This window comes from Akebia trifoliata, chromosome 11 (genome assembly GCF_017979445.1).
Source record: "Akebia trifoliata isolate Shusen 1 chromosome 11, ASM1797944v1, whole genome shotgun sequence".
NCBI lineage: Eukaryota > Viridiplantae > Streptophyta > Magnoliopsida > Ranunculales > Lardizabalaceae > Akebia > Akebia trifoliata.
The window spans coordinates 13,607,042-13,629,067 of record NC_141385.1 but is presented as its reverse complement, the minus strand read 5'-3'; the positions used below and the strand labels follow the sequence as shown (position 1 = coordinate 13,629,067).

At 33.1% G+C, this 22,026-nt stretch overlaps 1 protein-coding gene across 2 annotated transcripts; it reads right to left on the bottom strand.

Moving 5' to 3' along the window:
* Positions 1-54: 54 nt before the first annotated feature.
* On the bottom strand, positions 55-5,595 carry LOC147390995 (alpha/beta-Hydrolases superfamily protein). Of its 2 annotated transcripts, XR_015182808.1 has the most exons (7): positions 5,330-5,595; positions 3,104-3,165; positions 2,624-2,759; positions 2,360-2,432; positions 1,024-1,089; positions 602-935; positions 55-111 (listed from the first exon to the last, which is right to left on the bottom strand). XR_015182808.1 is itself a non-coding variant. In XM_086458493.1 (6 exons), the coding sequence occupies exons 1-6, from the start codon at positions 5,473-5,475 to the stop codon at positions 720-722; spliced, it is 699 nt and encodes a 232-aa protein (XP_086314619.1). In that variant the 5' UTR covers positions 5,476-5,595; the 3' UTR covers positions 521-719. The 2 variants fall into 2 exon arrangements, 1 of the variants encoding a protein (XP_086314619.1); XM_086458493.1 differs by lacking the exon at positions 55-111 and having other exon boundaries at positions 521-935.
* Positions 5,596-22,026: the final 16,431 nt, after the last annotated feature.

Here is a 22,026-nt window from a genome sequence, read left to right as displayed (position 1 = left end):
ATGATAGTGTGTGGCTAAGAAAATTGTGAACTTAAGAAGTACTGTAGTACATAATTGGGAGTACAATTGTATTTGAACACAATGTAGTGCAATCCTCTCCAGAGATGTGTTCTTAAAGCTAAACCTCATTCCCTATTTATTTAATGGACTTAAATTTTTTTTTTAAATAGTTTTTTTTTTCTTTTAATTCATACCAACTTACAAAAATTGTTATCACATTCTTTAATGTGTTAACCTGTTATATATATCATCACATACATTTTTATTTCTATGTCAGCATATCAGATTTTGATTGGATGATGCAAAATCTAATCCCAATAATAATTAGGGCTTCATTATATCCTGTAGGCAATTTTTTTAAACCCTTTTGTTTACTCATGATTTTAAATGAAAGGAGACGATCACATTGATTCCGTCAGATTATTCTTTTCTTTTTTTCCAACTCAAATACCATCCAAGATGTAAACTTGTTGAGGTCACTTAATGGAAAACCACCAAAGATGCTCACTCAATGCATGTGTAGTTAGTCACACAAAACGAAAATATTGATTAGCAGTCCATCAAATTACATAATACAAACTAGTTTCAACGTTTCATTAACCTTTCAGTTACAGAGGGAACAACAGTTATATTTACAAGAATTTAAAGGAGAAAAACAAGAAGGTACTATGATCCATGAAGCAGTGATCCTTTCTGATCCAAAAACCATAAGAAAGATGTCAACTTCCACCAAGAGATTTAGTGATGAACTCTGCAACTGCATTAACAGCTTGATCTTCAGCTTCATCTTGACTAGTTCCATTCAATCCTAGATGCTTCTTTCCGATCTTAAATGAGTGATCCCCACCATCGATCACATGCAACTCGTTGACGGATTTCATCTTCTTGCAAACAGCAGAAAGCTTATCGAGGGGACAGAGTCCATCTTTGCTACCCTTTTTAGGCAATTGATCTCGTGTTAAAACAAGACCTGGAAGAGATGAAAAACTAGCATACAGAGACCCAAATTTTAGAGCTTTGTACCTGTACAAACATGATGGGAGTTTGAAGTTGGAGCAAAATGTCATCTCGTATTGCTCCATTCATACCCTGAAACAAAAACAAATAATGACGAGATGAATGCAAATAAATTATAGCATGTTTTTCAGAGCCAGCTATGATTTAATTTTCCTAAACCTCTACTAAACAATCCATGCATGCTCGTTGACTCATATTCTCACGCTCGTTGAATTGATGAACTTCTCATCTTCATTCTCACAATATCTTATACCATATAAGTGTAATTAGGAATAAGTTACAGCAAAAAGAGTAGAGAAATCAATCCAAGAACAATAAATAAAGAAAAGTAAAGCAAAATGCAATCACACATATCATACTGATTTATGTGGTTCCCTCAAGTTTGAGGTACGTCCATGGATCATATTGATTCCACTATGAAGAGAAAATCTACAGTTACAGATTACACCTTTTCACCAAAAATATATATTGATCATCCTATCTCCTCACCATATAGATCATCCTCACAAAAAATCAGCCCATTCTGAAACTTCTAACCCATCAAAAGTTGTCTACAAGTTACAGAATTGTGGAGCGTTAATTTGGAAACCACTTTTGATGGGGTTAGAGGTTTCAGAATGGGCTGATTTTTTGTGAGGATGGTCTCCTCACCATAGAGATCATTCTCATAAAAAATCAGCTCATTCTGAAACTTCTAACCCATATAGGACAAAACGTTGGCTGTTGAACCTGATCCATTTATATACATGAGTTGTGAGAATCTGACTCACTTTTTGTGTACTCACTTTGACACCCTTTTCACATCACCGTACATCCTTGCTTCAGGATACACAAGTCCAGATATTTATGGTTTTGTAAGGTAATTTGAAAAGGGAGTCAAGTAAGTACACAAAGGAGTCAGGTTAGCAGGACTCATACATATAGCAAGGAAAACCTCACTAGGGTTTTACATAAACCAGTGAAATTAAGAAAATACCCTCGGGAAAATTTCTTATGTTAAAAATGGTGGAAGATTTCTTTTGTGTGATTGTTGCAAAGAGGGAAAACAAAGCACATCATGGATTCAAAATTTCCAAGCAAAATATTCCCCATCACCACACAGCAGCGTGCAAAAAAAATTGTGCCGATGAAATAAAAACTCGGACAATCGAACCGAAAGGAAGCATGATACAAAGCAAAATGAACTACCACCACCATCATCGTCATCAAAGCATTATCCCAAAAATTTGAGGTCTAGTGAAAGAGTCTTGTTCCTCCATTCAATTATGTCTAAAACCATGTCACCTGCTAGTCCAAGTGTGTTAAAGCAAAACGAGGCGCCATATATAAATAATAATGAAACCTTTAGTGGGTAGCCCAAGCAAACTATCGCAGAAGCATCAATGTCTTCCCCGCCTGCTACCATGCAGCTGACTCTGTACAAATAAAACCAGGACACTACATTGAAAAATTAGATAGAAAACAAATACAATAGGAAAGGCATGCTTCTTTGCTTCTAAACACACAGAAAATTTGATAGGAAGAGATAATCATCCCCTTTGCTTGGATTAGCATGCAAATTGCAGTAGAAATGTTTCTTTAGGAGAGCAGAAAATCTAATGTGTACCTTGAACCCATGGACTTCCCGACTAAAATCAGTGGATGTCCAGGATATTTTGCAACAGCTGCTTTGACAATATCCGAGTGATACTCGACTAATTTTTCTGCCTTGGGAGGAGCTCTACGTTTCCCGCCAGAGATATCTTCAAAGGATTAAGCGTGGTAGGTTAATTTCTGATCGTAATTAAGCTCAGTAAAGTTCAATTTCCAAAAGCCTAACCACTCTTCAGTATCAAACAAATTCTATAAATCTAATTTTATCCATCAATGAGTCATTCTTAATAAAACTTAAATTTTTCGGAACCCTCTTGAACATATTGCAATGATCCTAACTTTGAAATTGAAGTTTAACCAAGGAATATCGTAGATTTGATCTAAAGTATTTAAAACCTTCGTGAACAGGTCCATGAAAACTAAATGCATTTGAAGATTATTAAGGATATGATACAGAAACCAAAATAAAATATTGGTTATTAAATAGACTCACATGGATAGTCAAAGGTAACAACTTCAACAGCATGCAATGCCTTGTCTAGCATTTCCTTCCATCTGCAGAAATTTACCCAACTTTTAGTTTGGAAGCAGTATCAAAATCCGTCTACTTCGTTAACATTTTTAACAAAAAGTATATCAAAATTTCCAACAGCTTAAAGAAAAAGAGAATTAAGTCTACATATGTCTCACTTGAGTGATTCTTAAAAGGTTTCAGATAAAGAATAGAAAAGAACCTTATGTTGATACTATTATGGTTTGTGGAGCCTAATGGTACTGGTATTGTTCATCATTTAACACAATGGAGATGCCGGTCAAGGGTATTTTCATAATTTACTGGTATTATATAAAACCATAGTTAGGTTTTCCTGTGGGTATACATATCTATTTTCGGTGAAAGGGTGTTTTGTAACTGCGAATTTTCTCGTCATAGTGGAATCGGTGTGATCTGTGGACATACCTCAATCTTGAGGGAACTATGTAAAATATCTATGTCCTTCATAGCTATCGGTGATAACAGTGTGTCTACTAGAAATTAGAATCAAAGGCAAGCACAAATTGGCTATAAAAGATGCACCCGGAGCCTGACCAAATTGATCATTACAATAGAACATGTGTAAACTAATCTCAGGCAAGCTATTAACCTTGTTTAACTATGCAAAAATTTATACTTTAATATTCCCTTAAAAAGCATATCTAGACCCAAATTTACATCACCAGAAATACATTCCTGCGATGCTTTACTAGGACCTACTGTTGCTAACTCTCAGTGAAAATATCAATTACAGAATTTTCTCAATTTTGAGGGTAACTTATAGAAAAATCATCAAAAAGGGGATTAGCCGAAACTTGGTGATTAATTGGATAAGCACTGCTGATTTTTTTAATTTAATCACTGCTTTTTTTTGACAAAAAAAAAAAGGTGCGATTTTTTTGGCCTACCCCTCGACCTGCCCCTCTACCAGAAATTTTCCCATGTTTTTTTCAAAACTTTCTTGGATTCATCTGAATCAAACGAACTGACAGAATCCGAACTTGACCACTATGTGTTCTAGTAGTCTAGGGAGCTCTTCTTCTCGAATTCAATGTTATGCTTAATTGTGACCCAAGTACCTCAACTATTTCCCAGTCTGTTTGCAACATATGCCATTGATACTTAACCAAATTCTTGATGTCCATGGGATTAAATATTGTAGTTAACAAAAATGCTCTATTAATTAGCATCTTTTAGCATTTCTTCAAAGAATTAAACATTGGAAGCTCATAATAAGCAGTCTAAGATGAATTTTGAGAGAAGACAACACCATTTTTTAACTTTAAAAGGTGTGCATAACTAACAAATTTTTATGCATTGTTGACTTTAACCTAGTTAATTTATAACCTCTTCTCGGTGTTAGAGGTCGTCTGTGTGGTATGACACTAGAAGTGTTCAACAACCAACCCAATCTCTATACGATGAGATTCAGGAACTTATGAGACATAAAACCTAATAGAATTTTTTCTCTTCCAATCTTCCTCTCTCCTATCTTTACTCTTCTCCAAAAGTTGCTCGAATAGTCTTTTAAGGTTCCTATCACATATTGAGGGGATCTAAGGCATGAAACTAGACATGAATCATGTCAGTTTCATTTGTGAATGAGCGGGATTTTCATTGTGAATTATGCTTCACATTGACTCATCCGAAGTCCAATATGACTATACCAAGTCAACCAGATTTTTTTTAGCATTTTTTTATAAGATAAATAATTTTTTAATAATTTAAATAGTTGTTATCTAAAATATAAATATTATCTTGTGACTAAGCATCTCTAATCTACCTTATTATATAAGAAATTATCATATACATAGTTTTTTGTATGGGTAAGTTGGACTTGAACCCACGACCTCAAAGTTGATTTTGCAATGTGTGAAACCAACTGAGCTATGGGACTAAACCCAATTATATACATAGTTAAATGGTTTATCTTGTCCGAGACCAGGTGACATGGACGAGTCAACTCAGTATCCTTATGGGGCGAGATGAGACCGAATACCGAGTTTCAAAACCATGGGTACTATATAATAGCTCAATTTGATAAATTTTATTAGCTTAAACGAGTTTTCCAAATGAATTAAAATCAAACGCAATTTAACAAATCTAAGACATCATTTTTGGGAGAAAAAAGGAGTTTCTGAAAATTGGTCTACAATTAAACTAGAGAGAGAGAGAGGAACTTTATACTTTATCATCCATTCGGAAGTTGAAGGAGCACCAGCGCCATGAGCAAAAACCACGAGAGGAGAGATCTTCTGAGGAGAAGTTTTTGTTGAATCATCTTCGCTCAGGTTCTTACGGAGTCGCTTCGAAGGAGGAGGAGAAGAAGTCATGGCCAAACCCTAGACTGGAGAGATGTTTCAGCTCTGTTGAACCCTAGAAAACATTTGAGAGGATTTGGCGCCAAATTTACCGGCCGTTCCTCTTCTAATATTTTTTTAAAATTTTTTTTTATATATATGAGAAAATCTGAGATGTTTCGCATAAATGCTTTACCTCATGTTGATCAAGCCAAATATTGCCGTGTGGCAAAAAAAAAAAATTAGTCACATTGATCTTTAGCCACATAACACTAAAATTTAGTGCTTAAAACGGGTCAGGCCTGAACTGGTTTTGAATATGTCCATATTGAGGGCCAGATGTTTTCTAGATCAAAATCCGACTTGGATCTTACCAGATATGGTCAGATCAGGTAATTTGGATCTATTGACGATTTTTTGCCCTACTTCTTTGTTATTTGACTCGAATCAAGGAACATCAATCCACATTTAACCCATTTTTTAATTGGATGTACTTTAAACCCATTAAATTTGGATTTTGAATCACAAATTTCAAATAAAATCCACCCCATTTTATGCCCCACTAAAATTAGCTAAATGATAGAAAAATGAACCCAGTGATAAAATCCAACCCATTCCAAAAATTGACTTGGTGTGCCATATAATAATATTTGGGTCTCAAAAGCAACCCAGTGATATACTCACTATAAATCGTCCATCGCATCAACTCATCCAAGATTCAAATTGATTAGTCTGATCTTAACAATTTCATTTGAGATTTAAAATCAGGTTTTGAATTTTCTTGTCATTCTTTTAAACCTTAAAAGGCCTCTCCTTCTATTTTTTTTTTTTCCTTTTCTCTTTTTGATATTGCAAGGTTTTCTCATACCTTTTTGGGATAAGACTAGTCTCTACAATTGCACATCCCAACCCCACAAATTTTTTTTAATATTCCTAAAGTTAGATCTAAACGATCAAAGTTCATTTTCCCGAGAATTTTGATAACAATGGTTTTTTCCTTCATAACGGGAGATCTCAAGGTGAAAAGTTGTGTTTTCCCAAGATTTTTTTTATGTCTACCCCTTGTGTCACATTCCATTAAGAGTCAAGCAATGCCCCAATGTTAAATTTTTGGTTTGTTACATTAAACCTTGGATGGTTTGATAAATTTCACCTATTGAGCGTCAGTTTATCGAGAAATTAAAAATAAACAAATAATATTAATAATTTCCAACTAAATATTTAACCAATAAAAAGGATGGTAGAATAGTACTCTCATCTACCTTTTAATTTGTTTCTAGCAATTAACATGTAAGACAAAGCATATTATAGATTTTATTTAAAAATAAAAAAATAAAGATTAAATTTTCAAAAATATTTGTTTAAAGCAAAAGATGGCTCACCAACAATTTAATCAGTTGAGAATATAAAAATCATTATTCTTAGGGGAACGTTGATTTATACTCATCACCACTTGAAAGAAAACCAATTGTATATTATACTTTAACCATTATCAAATTGATTAATATGAAAAAAAAAAAAAAAAAACATGTATAGTAATAAATATTAGGGAAAATTGCTTAAAGGACTCTGGTGGAGGGACTTTTTTTTTAAATAATCCCTAAGTTTTGAACAGTCTCTTAATAGTCAATTTAGTAAATTTTTCTTTTCTTAATAGTTCATGAACCTCATCTCACTTGTATAAAGTCTTTAAAATACTCAAACTATCATTTTTCTCATCTTCTTCATGTAGTTACGTTTTCAACAGCGATTGCAATCAGTTCTGATGATCTTTGATCATAAATGACGAATGGAAAATGATATTCTCTTAATTTTGAACATCTAGACATATATATATATATATATATATATATATATATATATTTATGATTTATAAAATAAATATATATAAAATTAAGAACGAAATTGAGATTCGAAATTTTTTTTTGATTAAACTGTAATTTTTTATTTGCAACTCTCATTTATGCATTTCTGGTGTTTCAAGGAGATTTACCCAATATCGAAGTTGAAAAGACGAAAAAATTTGATTCACATTTACAGCGTGGAGTTCACCACTTTTTATAGTCTAGTTCGTCATTTAATTACTATTGAGCTCGACAATATTTGCATATATAAGAAAAAAATTGTCAAATTAACTCGACAGTAATTAAATAGTGAACTTGACACTGTAATGTGAACCAGGTCTTTTTATTTTTAATTTTTCGCTTTTCCAACTTCGATATTTAGTAAATCTCCTCGAAATATCTAAAATGCATAAATAATAGTTGTAAATCAAAAGTTTCGATGAAATTATAAAAATAAAAAAAAATAAAAAATCAAATCTCAACTTTGTTCTTAATTTTTTTTATATTTATAAATCATCAAAATAAATAATAATAAAAATATGTTTAGATGTTTAAAATTAAGAGAATATCATTCTCCATTCATCATTCATGATCAAAGATTATCGGATATGATCAATGATTGTTGGAATAATCGCAATCACCATTGGAACACCTAACTATGTAAAGAAGATGAGAAAATGATAATTTGGGTATTTCAATGACATTATACACGTGAGATAAGGTTAAAGACTGTCAAGAAAAGAAAAGTTTACTAAATTGACCATTAAGAGATCCCCCAAAACTTAGTGACTATTTAAAAAAAAATCCCTTCACCAATGCCCTTTAAGTAATTTTTCCCTAAATATCCACAAGCCAATCTTCTTTTAACGGTTTCAGCTACTTTCAAGACAAAGTTGAGATGTGGGATTTTCCTGTTAGAGGCGGCAAAATTAGTTGGTATTTATGCTTATTTTTTATTTATATGTTGGGTGTGAGGACTTGTGAAGGTTGGCACTACACTCAGATCTGTGGCATAATCTTTCACAAATTTTACAACTTCATCCAAGTGCATGGTATCTTCAGGCCAATCCGATTACTTAGGATCTGATCTGGATCTGGGATCTCATAAAGATCCAATCCAAATCTTATAAGATGATTAAGGGAAATGTTAGACTGTCAAGAAGTATCATGTTAATAAATTGAACGTAGTAAAAATGAGGATGTTGAGATGGATGAGTAAAAATAATAGAAAATTTTAAATTAAATAAGAGAAGACGCATTTGGAAAAAAAAAAAAAAAATGTAGAAGTATCTCCAATAGATGATAAATTTCAGAGATTATATAAATGATGTTTTTGGATTTGTTCCCAAAAATACATCAACTTTAACTACCCTGAAAACCCAATCTTGTTCTAGAGAGATTTAAAGTTGAAGAAAATAAACTCTTGAGGTCGGAGGGGAAGGGAAAGATAATTGGCAAATTGCTTATTAATTCGTCACTTTGGGATTTAATCGACCGATATCTAATGGTGGGAATTTTTTTGAATTATCAAAATATTTGTAAAATTTTGTGACAATGCTATCAAGTGGAAATTAGAGATGTAGTGGAATAGCCCGAGAATCTCTCTCCTAAATCAAAAGGTTTTATTCGAGTAAACGTGAGGTTTCGATTGGGTTAGGAGAACCCATGTTCTATTCGTAAATAATGCTATTTGATAGGAAAATCATTAAGGAATTTGGGGAATTTGTGATGATATTTATGTTTAGCGTTGACTTGGTGTAATAATAGATGTGGTTGAGATGCCTAAACTTCTTTATTCCATTCTTCTTAAAAAGAAAAGTAACTTGCCAAGTCTCTTAAGGGCCAACTCTTGTGAGGATTGAAAGGATCTGGTTTTGGCCACTGAATTGGTCCCCATAAATTGACTAAATCTTTTCACAAATGTTAATGATAGTGGCCTATAAGAAGGCCCCAAATCCTCACCTAAGTAATTAAGGTCAAGGATAATGAGCGATCAAAATGCGTGGAACTTCAAGGCATTGGTTGTTCTCTCTCCCTCAAGGGCTTCTAACACATCCATCTTGGACATTGTCACCCTTTCAACGTAGAACGGCAGGTGACACTACCAAGTGTGATGGGCTAGGTGCCCTTGGGGGCGAGAGCGAACAAGTCGTGCCTTGCATATGGTGTGTCAAGTTTTATCAAGGCATCCATTGCTCACTCTCCCTCAAGGACTTCTAAACTCACCATCTTGGACATGGTCACCCTAGCTGTGTAGGATTGGGTAGGTATCCACGGCTGGTGATACTACCAAGCATGACTGGTTAGGAGCACTTGTGGGGAGTGAACAAGTCGCGTCTTGCTTATGAGTTGTGAAAGATTATCAAGGCATCTATTGCTCACTCTCCCTCAAGGGCTTCTAACCTCAACATCTTGTGCATGTCACCCTAGCCATGTAGGATATCAACCAGATATCTATGGTAGGTGACAATACCAAGCATGACGGATTATGAGCCCTTGGGGGAGAGTAAACAAGTCGTGCCTTGCGTATGAGTTGTGAAGGTTTATCAAGACATCAATTGCTCACTCTCCCTCAAGGGCTTCTAACCTCGACATCTTGGACATGTCACCCTAGCCATGTAGGATATCAGCTAGATATCTACGGCAAGGTGACAATACCAAGCATGACGGATTAGGAGCACTTGGGGGGGAGCGAACAAGTTGTGCCTTGCATATGATGTGTAAACAGAAAACCAAGAAAACATCTCTATATTAAGAGTGGATCAAGTGCCGTCAAAAACTAGAATTTGAATTATTTATGAAGAAAGAACAAGACTCTAAAACAGGTGCGACATGCAAGTTGGAAGATCAGGTGAATGTGGAGCGTATGAGCAAGTTGGATTATATTAGGGCACCCATTGCTCACTCTCCCTCAAAGGCTTCTAGCATCTTTTTTAGGGAAAGCTTGAAGCCTTGGGAGAGAGTGACCAATGTTTGTCTTGCTTAAGTAGATTTAAATCAAGAGGGGAGCTATCCCATTATCAGTTAGAAGTTTGTATATGGAGTCACGCCACGGCGTTCATCACTCACTCTCCCTCAAGGGCTTCAGAATTGCCCTTAACAAAGAGAAGTTGATCTGAATTGCTTACGGAGAGTGTATGATGGTTGTCATGCTCTTGTAGTTTGAGGTCTAATGCCCATCTCTTTATTAGCAAAGGTCAGTGCAAATACATCAATACATATATTTTTTAACTTACCTCCCTTGCTAATTAGGTAATTTAATGTGAAGTGTCTCCTCTAATTCAAGAGTAAATAAATAAAAACAATTTGGACTGGCCTCCTATGACTATTGACTATAAGCCAAGACCTTCCATGCAAAAGATGGGAATGTTGAAATGAAATGAAAATATGAATGGGTGAAAGAATGGAGTGTATTTAAGTTTTAGAGTGTTTGAAATATTGGTATTAGCAAAAATAAGCCTAATATGACTTAAATATTAGAAAAAATCTATGGAACAAATATCAACTGTCAGATCTGATCTAATAACAAGCTAATCATTGGATCCGTCAAATTTTCTATTCCAAAACGTGGTATGCTTTTCTATAGGGACCAACTAGTTGCAGATCACCAAATACCGATTGCACTCCAACCTAACAAATTTAAGAATCCACCATTACCAAAAGCTCCCAAAAATTTAATACCAAATCTAACATTAGTAGGAGCTTTTGCAGATTTTTAATCAGCCTTTAATGAACCTTTAATTGGTATTGTGATTCCTCTCCAATTTTTAAGAAGAAGGAAAAAAAAAATTAAGGAATGCAATTTTTTTATTTTGGAGTGCAACCATAAACATGGAGCGTGTGGATTTTTTAAGTGATGGAGTGCAACTGACTATTCAAATAGTAACAAGTGTGGGGTTTAAAGAAGATTGTCATTATATTGATTCTCTTGGATCTTCAATGAATTACAATCAATCCTAATAGGATTTATATGGGAAACACAGCACAACAATCTTATATAGTAACAAAATCTAGACAACCTAAAGATAACTCCATCCTAATGCTAAGAAGATTGTGATTTGGTCTAAATTGCAGTAATGCAAAGGTTTATGTAAAGAGTTGCGATACTCGGACTTCACTCAGTCTGAACTCGGTCGATGTGAAACCATAGATCTTTTTCTTTGGCATACACAAGAAAAAGACCCATGGTTTTGTGCACTTGCCACATCTACCGAGTACAGACCGGGTATAAATTTTCAAGTCAGATTATCATTAGTCTTTATGTAAAACTATTAATAAGCCACATTACATTTTATCCTTGTTACCGTAGGTAGGATTAGAGAAGCTAACTTTTGTGTGGACTGATTAACCAAAGGTTTGATCCAATATAGATTTGGGGCCTATTTGGAAGGAGTTTCGGAGTAAGAGTTGTACCTCCTCCAATGACTCAACTTCATTTCTACCATTTGAATTCCCGAGAATTGCAACTTTGAACCTCCAACTCACAAATTTGGTAGGTTTGAAACTCTGTACGTCTAGGTAACCCAAACCTATGTTTTAGAACTCGTCGAGTTGAATGAAACTCTATCTATTTAACTGGACTCCATTGGATTTTTAGTTGACTCAATGATATTATTTATTTGCACCAACTCCGAAAATTCATCAAACTGAGTTGACTCATTACTAAAACTTAAATGGCCGAGTTTCAAGCTATGTATTTTTTATTTAATGCTAAAAGTTAGAATATTAAGATAACTAATGCTGGGGTGACATATTGAAATGTGAAAATCATAGTAAATCCCAATGTCACCCCAGCACATCTCAATTAATATAGAACGTGGACCGTGCTCCTCAATTGAGAAACGTGAACTGCTACACTAGCCCAATGAAGTCTTCTTTTAGTTCTGTAGTATTGAATAATTAGTCAGTCTAGAATAATTAGTTAGTTAGGCTAACCCATCCTTCTTAAGGCTTTTTGGACTCACATGATCATCAAGTTGGCGGAATAACACAATGTGAAAAAAGCCCAAATTTGACGGTCCTCGGCCGTCAAATTTCATAAAATTCGTTGGACAAAGGTGTTGAATTTTTCATTGTCAAATTTTTTTTCGATAGGTCGAAATTGTCAAATTAAGGATGGGAGAAATTCAACAGCTCTAAGCCGTCAAATCTGGGAATGTCTAGAATTTTGATGGTCCTAGACCGTCAATATTCAATTTCTAAAATTTGTGGGCCTTGACCCGTCAATTTCCAATTTTCATGTAGTGTAACAACTCGGCCACAATGTGAAAAAAACCTAAATTTGACAGCCCAAGGCTGGAATTTCATAAAATTTGATGCACCAAGGCAAGGCGTCAAAATTTTCATTGTCAAATCTTTCTTCTGACAGACAGAAACCATTAAATTAATGGAGGATGGGAGAAATTTAATGGCTCTAAGTCGTTGAATTGGGGATCATCAAAAATTCGCTTTCTAAAATTTGTGGGCTTTGGCCCATCGAATTTTCGTGTCAAAATTTTCAATTTTCACAAAGTACCCTCTAGAATTTAGTGGTAATATAGATTTTGAAAAAGTAATAAAAATTCAAAAAAAAAAAAAGTTTTTACTTGATCAAAGGATTTGAAAATAAATGGTGATCAATCTCTCAAATTTAAAATTCCAATCCAATGCTAAAATTTAACTTTTATTTTGAAAATTCCTAAAATTTTATAATCTACATCCCTATGCCATCCAGTCATTTTTTTATTCAATATGGAAGAGCTTAATCAGGTCCCATTGAGTCAAAATGGCTAAAAAAGGAACACACAATCTCAATCATCTAAGAATCAAAGCACTAACTCAATGAACATTCGAGTCAAATTTAGTTTCGAGTTTCAAAATGTAGACCCAAACCACTCATGGTCATGTAGGATGGCATACCCACCATGCCATCAAATTTCCCAAACCAACGAGGCTTACACCTTAGAGCAGTCAATGGCAAATCCAATTCCTACACATGTAATAACTTCAGGCCTAAATTGAGGATTTAGATTCTGATCCAATATATTATTGGATTGATTATGGATAAATCATATTTCGATCTGACAAAATGTGAGAAACTACATAAATTGTATTATATATTTTATTTAAATCTATGAAGATTATTCAGATTTTATATATCAAATCAAGGTTTAACCCAATCTGGAATCAATTTGATTGTTACTGGATCTTCTTTCTTCTTCTCTTCTCCATATTCTTTCAAATTTGTTTAGATTTCTTTGGGCTATTTGTTGCAAATTTCTGGTTAATTATTTTTTGGCTGCATCATAGTGGTATCAGAGTACATGGCGACTGGGCAAGGAAATAACCCACAAGGAGTTGAGAATCCACCATGGCAAGCAGCTTTCCAAGATCTACAAAATCAAAATAGAGAGCTCAAAATAGATATTGAAAAATTGGTGAGACTTCTAGAGAGACAAGGACTTTCAGATCATGATGATGGCTATGATTTGGATGATGCAAAAACTTCTTCAAAAGGCCCTGACCATCTTCGTGTTTTCGCTTGTTGAGCCGGATTATCAAAACTTCGAAAGCTAGGTATAGACACCTCATTTTTACACCCGCCTGATTAGTCAACTCGTCAACTTGATTGCAACAATTCCCAATGATATATGATTATTCCAATGCTCTATTTTGTTACTAGATATGTTTCAGAAATTCGGACGAGATATCTCAAACTAACAAAACTGCAGAAACCACGCTATACTAAGAAAATATAACCCCAAAAACATATAAATCATTATTTTGTAGACAAAAAGAAGTTTTACGATAAAAATTACTAAAAAACGATCAAATTATCAAAATACCCCTAACATCAAAACATCCGTAGAGCCCCCCTTATTCTTAGGAAAATCCTTTCGAACACATAAAATAACAAAGTGAAACCAAATAAATCATTTCGTCAATTTTCATCAAATTCAACAAAATTATGAAAATGCCCCTCATAGTGTTCACAATCGTTTCATGCAAAAAGTCCGTAAAGGACACAAACTCATAATCCCATTGAATTCTTTATGAAAAACTGATTCCAAATATTCCGAAACATCAAAAAACGACTTGAAACGCAAAAGTTCTCTTTAGGGGCAAAATGATAATTTTTCAATTTTAAAAATTTTAAATTTTGAAATTAATAAATAAAATAATAATTAATATAAAGTGAAACCTTAATAAAATTAATTTAAAAATCTGAATTAAGAAAATTAATCAATCAAGCCCTCAGGCAAAATTGGTGATGGTTGCGCACTTATTTAAGTGGAGCCCCCTTGATTTATTAAAAGATCCTTCCATCTGGGGGTCCAAATAATTAAAGATATAATTAGAGAGTTTTCCACAAAACTTAAAAATATATTCTCTCATTGTATACAAGATTAAAAAACATAATTTAAAAGATCAAGTCAATCTCATAAGACTTAAGTCAAAACCCTAATTCACCTTATCTACAAGGAGACCTAGTCAAACTCTAATTCTTCCAAAAAAAATTTATAAATAGGAGCCTCTACAATTTAATCTCGCTGATCAAAATAAACCCTAGAAAAAATAGGTCAAAAAGTCTCCCTGACCTCTTCCAAACCCTAATTTTAAAGCTCAAACTTCCTACCTATCATCCAAACCCCATCTTTCACTCAAAAAATACCCAGAAACCCTTCAAAAAATACATAAAATACTCAGATCTAGATACCTCAACTTGGAAATCAGAAGCAGATCCAATGACGAAAACAAAGTAATGAATCACATACGAGGAGTCTCTCTGCCAGTTCTGAGGGAATAAATCGTTGCGATCCTCTAGATATACATTTTTTTATTTTGTTTTATTTATTTGTTTTAAGTCTTTTAGCAATGTAATCTTTTTTTGAAAAATAGTAGAAACCAGCATTTGCCGGACAGGATTGGTACCTAACACCTTTCAACCTCGTAACGTGATCTCCAGACCATAGTTTCTTTTTATTCATAGACTAATTTTTTTATCTATTTAGAGTTAATGCTCGGTTCCTAAATCGTAATAACTAGGTGACGACTCTCAAACCTCAAAAATCAAAAGTGGATCCGCACACCCCGCGGATCAAGGGCGCTTTTATTAGAAGAATAATTGTGCTAGAGAACGAATGAATGAACAAACGACTATAGTATTAAATTGAATATCTCTGAATTCCATGGGGATCTTCATTTTAAGGCATTCCTAATTTGGGTAAGTTCGGTGGAAAAATTATTTGATTGGAAGGATCTCCCAAAAAACAAGAAAGTAAAACTCGTTGCTACAAGATTACGAGGATTTGCTTCTTTTTTATGGGATCAAGTTCAAGCATCACAGATAAGGAAAGGAAAATCATTGATTTCTTCATGGGAAAAGATGAAAACTAGACTACGTGAGAAGTTTATACCCGAAAATTACAAGCAAACTTTTTTCAACGAATTCCAGAATATCCGACAAAGCGACCACACTGTGCAAGAGTACCTGGAGGAATTTTATCAACTACAGACCCTCAATAACTTACAAGAAAGTGATGAACAGGTTGTGACTTATTACCGTAATGGCCCCCATGTACCTATCTGAGACAAGATTGTTCTTCAATGGATTTTGAAAGTGCATGATGCCTATCAATTAGAGGTGCAAGTAGAAGACATGAAGAAAAAGAGGAACAATCGACCATACTTTACTCATACTCCACAATCAATCATAGGGGGTCATTCAATTGGTCAAGGCCAACCACCAAATCTTTTCACTCCTCCTAAAACGGTTCCAAAAGATGTTGATAGGAGAATTATCAATACAATTCCGCATGTTAATCGAAGTGGACGTCAAACCGAGAACTCCAATTCTTATGTTTGACCAACTCCTTTCAATTGCTACCATTGCGGAAAGCCCGGACATAGATCCAATGAATGTCCATTACGAAAGAATGTGAATTATATAGCATTAGATAATGAAGTATATGTCCGTGAAGACGACTAGTTCTGTGAAGAACAAGTGTATGACAAGGAAAGAGTAGACAAAGAACAAGAGTTTGTCACAGAAGCTATAGATGCTCAAACGTTGGTTATCTGAAGTATTTTAATGGTGCCTCGAAACCTTGTTGGTAAGGATTGATGGTGAACCAATGTTTTTTGAACATGCTGTTTAGCTGGCGTAAAGGCATGCAATGTGATCATTAATAACGAAAGCTATAAGAATATAGTTTCAGAAGAGATGGTAGATAAGTTCCAACTGCACACGAAAAAACATCCAAGACCATATCGAATTGGAAGGTTTAAGAAAGGGAATGAAGTTCTGGTAACTAAAGGAAGCCTCGTTCCCTTCTCTATTCGTGCCTGTGAAGACAAGATTTGGTACGATGTGGTTCCCATGGATGCGTGCCACTTGTTGTTGGGACAACTATGACAATTTGATCGACACACCATATATAATGGGTACGAAAATACCTACACATTCACACTTCGTGGGAAAAGGATCATACTTGTACTACTTAAGGAGGAATCAATACAGGAAGCCAAAGTAGTAGAAGGATCAAACTTGCTTACTTTGAGTGAGTTTGAAAATACAATACACGATGATGAGAAGGTTTTTGTTTTAGTTGGGAAAGACTCGACACCACCAACATCCATTCCTCAAAAGTTAGAGGCTATGATAAAAGATTTCAATGACATAATGGTAGAAAACTTACCTCCAATGCGGGACATTCAACACTAGATTGACTTCATTCCAGCATTAAGCCTTCTGAATCAAGCAACTTACATGATGAGTCCGAAGGAACATGATGAGTTAGAAAGTCAAGTATCTGAAATTATACGAAAAGGCATCATTAAAGAAACTATGAGTCCATGTGCTATTCCAACTTTACTCACACTAAAGAAGATGGATCGTGGAAGATGTGCATTGATAGCAGGATTATCAACAAAATCACAATGAAATACCGATTCTCGATTCCACACCTAGATGACATGATTGACATGTTAGGAGGAGCATGTATGTCACGCCCCCAATTTAGGATCTAGATGTTCTCAAATCTCGAGGGTGAAGCTAAACAAAAAAAAAACCCAAATGAATATCTTTAAAGCTTAAATACAATATGGATTTCTTCCAAATAATTTCGACAAAATTTTCCCTAAAAATTGGACTTATGAAAAATTTGTACCTATATGTATAATCAAAATCTATATATCCACTACATTTCAACTACCATCATAACGAATATATATCACTTCAAAAATATACTATAATTACAACATAAAAATGTACATAAATCAACTACACATCTCATATCGATCAACAGTTATTCACGTCATAAACATAAACTCTCACTCTTTAAACATATGCATACAAAAACACACAACACAAATGATGCTAATATATACAAGAAAGTTCAAAATTATACAAAATAGTACCACTAAACTCAAATCTCAGCTCACATATAACATAAATAATGCTTATCATCATGATCTTTCGATCCATCTATATAATGTTCTTCATTAGGAATAGGTATCTCGATGGTTGGGACATCTATAATGTTTTCTTAGTAAGATGAGTAATAGTGATATTACTCAATAGTAAACTCACAATTCAAATTAATAATCTTAATATAAATCGATAAACAAGCTAATCTATTATAACTAATGCAGATTTTTAAATAAATAAACAAAACAAATAACACTCGAAACATACTAATCTTTAATAAAATAGTAATGAAAATATCTTCATTTTTTAATAAAACAAAAGAAATATAAATATTTCATAAGAATATCAATCCTAGTAGTGTATGTGATAAGAATGACGAGGTACACGATCGATACAAAAGTACCGATCTAAATATCGATGCTCCGGTACTTAATCAGTGTGGAACTCATCATTAGTACGATGTTTTTTTACCCAGGTTGGTCATTGATCCCTAACGAAGATCAATCATTTGACTACTATAAACTGTAAATGATCATTTGACAATCTAACTTCATCGTATATCTATCATCTACGAATGCATGTGTCCTATGCATATGTCCTCAATCAATCTAATCATCTACAAATCATCTTTACAATACAATTTGTTATTTTCTAATAAAGATAAGATAAGAATTTCTCGAATAATAAGTACTAAGATATTCTCAAGTGGTATCCTATGCTATCGAAGAGAATATCAAACCTATTATTCTCAATTAATTAGTTATTTCCAGAAAGAGCTACCGATTAATCTTATGGACATTCATTACTCCTTTAATGGATAATAAAAATAATAATTATATTTTTTTAAATTTATTTAAAATAAATTTTCAAGTATGACGATAGTCTCAAGTATTCTAGAATTATAAACATGCAGCAGTATATCCAAAATAGTAAATATGTAGGTACACCGTCCTAATTACATCACATGCTCTATTACACACTACTCAAAAGCACTCTAAATTTAGAAACTCTTTAAGATAAGCACATACAGTTGAAAATCCCATTCTCGATTTCAAATTTAAACTTTAACATTTTATTTTTAATAAATAATCACCCAATGAAAATACATTTTCAAAATAGGGCGTCTTAATAGTTTTTTAAACAAACACTCTAAAAAATTACTATGAAAATCAATTTATTAAACAAATTGATTTTTTAGTTATACTCACTCAAATTCATTTATTTTTATTTCAAGATATTTAATATCAGAGAAAAGATATAAAATAAATTATTCTACAATTCGATTAATGAATTTTGAATTTAAATCATAACAAATTTGAAACTAACAATAAAAATTGAAATAAAATATTTCATCGAAAACTATACAACAAATTTGAAATTATAAGTTTCATACCTTCACAACTTGGTTTTTCACGTCCGTACGAAACTAAAATGATTTTTCTAGTTAATTTCCTCAGTGATTCAATCAAATAATCTGGTAACTAAGTAAATCTCGCAATCGTGGATATATTCTTCTTCAGTGCCGAATCTTAATACCCATCTTAAACGTGTTTAAATCTGAATTGAACACAACGTGCACGAATCCACTTTCGAACTCACTCGATCTCTGTTTTGATTTCAATGTTACAAGTATAATGAACATCGACTTATTCTTTACTTTATAACATATAAACTAATACAACTGTTATATCACATATTCTAACACTTTTTACTTATAATATATTATAATAATATAATAATATTTATATTTATTTTAATTACATTCTACCCCTTTTACATCTGAATAATTTCAAATTTAATCTTTTTATATAAATAATTATAATTTAATCCAATTTTAATAAAATAATTTATTTTAATATTTTAATAATTAAATAATATTATTTTTTTCATATATTTTTCTTTTTTCCGTTATGTCCCTTACATTAGACCAATTCAAATTGTGTATCTCGAATTTTTGAAATTCCTCATTGATTTTTCTCTATTAATCAAAGTACCCCTTACATCCTAAGTTTTCTTAATAAAATTGATATTTTCATAGTTTATTACATTAAACTCGGATTTAAGCATGTTGACAATCTAAACTATGTTTTTTTATGTTTTTAAATTCAACGGTAACATCCGTTTGACTAAAAGAACTTCTTATAAAATTTTAAATTTTATCTACTTCGACTAAATATTCTAACTCTTCGATAATAATTATGATAAGATTTTTCGAATTGTACATTTCATTTAGTAAATTTTCTTTGAAGAAATTGTTATCTTAGATATATAACATCATGATTTATTTTTAATAATTTTTTTTATATAAGAAAATAGGTCAATATAGATGACTTAATTCTTCGATATACGCAATAAATTTCATGGTATTACAATATATCTTCTCTAAAATTGATCTTGAAAGTGACTATCACCAAATCAAATTTCGACCGAGTGATGAAATGGAAGACCGTGTTTAAGACTCGTGAAGGTTTAATCGAATGGATAGTGATGTCGTTTGGCCTCATTATTGCACCAAGCGCGTTCATGCACATGATGAATCACGTGTTGCAACCCTTCAAGACAAGTTTGTTGTGGTGTATTTTGATGACACCCTTATCTATAGTTGGAATCTACAAGATCACCAAGGTCATTTGCGTCAGGTATTGACCACGTTACAATTAGAAAAATTATTTGTCAACTTGAAAAAATGCACATTCATGACAAATAGTTTAGTATTTTTGTGCTATGTGGTATCAGCAGAGGATATCCAAGTTGATCCCGAAAAGGTGAAGGTTATCATGGAGTGGTCAACGCCTAGAAACATTGGTGAAGTCCGAAGCTTTCATGGACTTGCCACGTTTTATAGGCGTTTTATTAAAAATTTTAATTCCTCGGTGGCTCCTATAATGAATTGCGTGAAGAAAGGTACATTTTTTTGGACACTAGAAGCTCACCAAAGTTTCGATCGTGTTAAAGAAAAGATGAGTTTAGTACCACAGTGTAGACACCCCATTTTTGCATCCGCCTGATTAATCAACTCGTCAACCCGATCGCAATGATTCCCAATGATGGATGTGTATTCCATTGCTTTATTTTGTTACCATATGTGTTTCAGAAATCCGGATGAGGTATCTCAAACTGACAAAACCTTAGAAATCACGCTACACTAGGAAAATACGACTCCAGAAACATATAAATCATCATCTTACAAACCAAAAAGAAGCTTCACGATAAAAATCACTAAAAATGATCAAATTACCAAAATACCCCTAACATCAAAACAACCCTAGAGCCTGCATTACGCTTAGGAAAATTCACTCAAACACATAAAACAACAAATCGACGTCAGTAAACCACTTCACCAATTTTCACAAAATTTGACAAAATTACGAAAATACCCCTCATAAAGTTCACAACCATTTCATACAAAAAATTTCATAAATGACAAAAACCAACATTCCCATTGAATTCTTTACGAAAAACTGATTCCAAAACATCTTGGAACATGGAAAAACGACTTAAAATGTAAAAAATCATCTCCGAGTACAAAATGGTAATTTCACAATTTTAATAATTAAAAATTTTGAAATTAATAAATAAATCATTAAATAATGTAAAGTGAAACATTAATAAAATTAATTTTAAAATGTGAACAAAAAAATCGATCAATCAGACTTTCAGGCAAAATTGTTGAAGGTTCGCAAGATATTTCTTTAAGGACCCCTCCATTTGGGGGTCCAAAGAATTAAATATATAATAAAGAGGAGTTCTCCAAAAATTTAAAGTCAATCAAGCAAGACTAAAGTCAAGATATTAAAGTCAATCAAATAAGACTAAAGTCAAAATTAAAATCAATTAAGTAAGACTAAAGTCAAGTATCAAAGTCAATCTCATAAGACTAAAGTCAAAACCCTAATCTAAATTAATCAAGTCAATCTCATAAGACTAAAGTCAAAACCCTAAATAAAAATCCTAATCTAAGCTAATCAAATCAATCTCATAAGACTAAAGTCAAAACCCTAAGTCAAAACCCTAAAGACTAAGTCCATCTCATGAGACCAAAGTCAAAACCCTAATTAAAACTCTAAAAGAAACCATAATCATTCCCTAATGCTTCTAAAAACTTTATAAATAGGAGCCTCCACACCCTATTTTCGGATCAAAGAAAAAATCCTAGGAAAAATAGGTGAAGAAGCCTTCACAACCTCTCCAAAACCTTAATTTTGGAGCCTCAACTCCTTATCTAACACCCCTGTTTTGATTTTAGCCTAAAAAACACCTAGAAACCTTTCAAAAACACCCCAAAAATCCACAATAAATTCAAAGCATCCAAATCCAAAAAGGAGATACCTT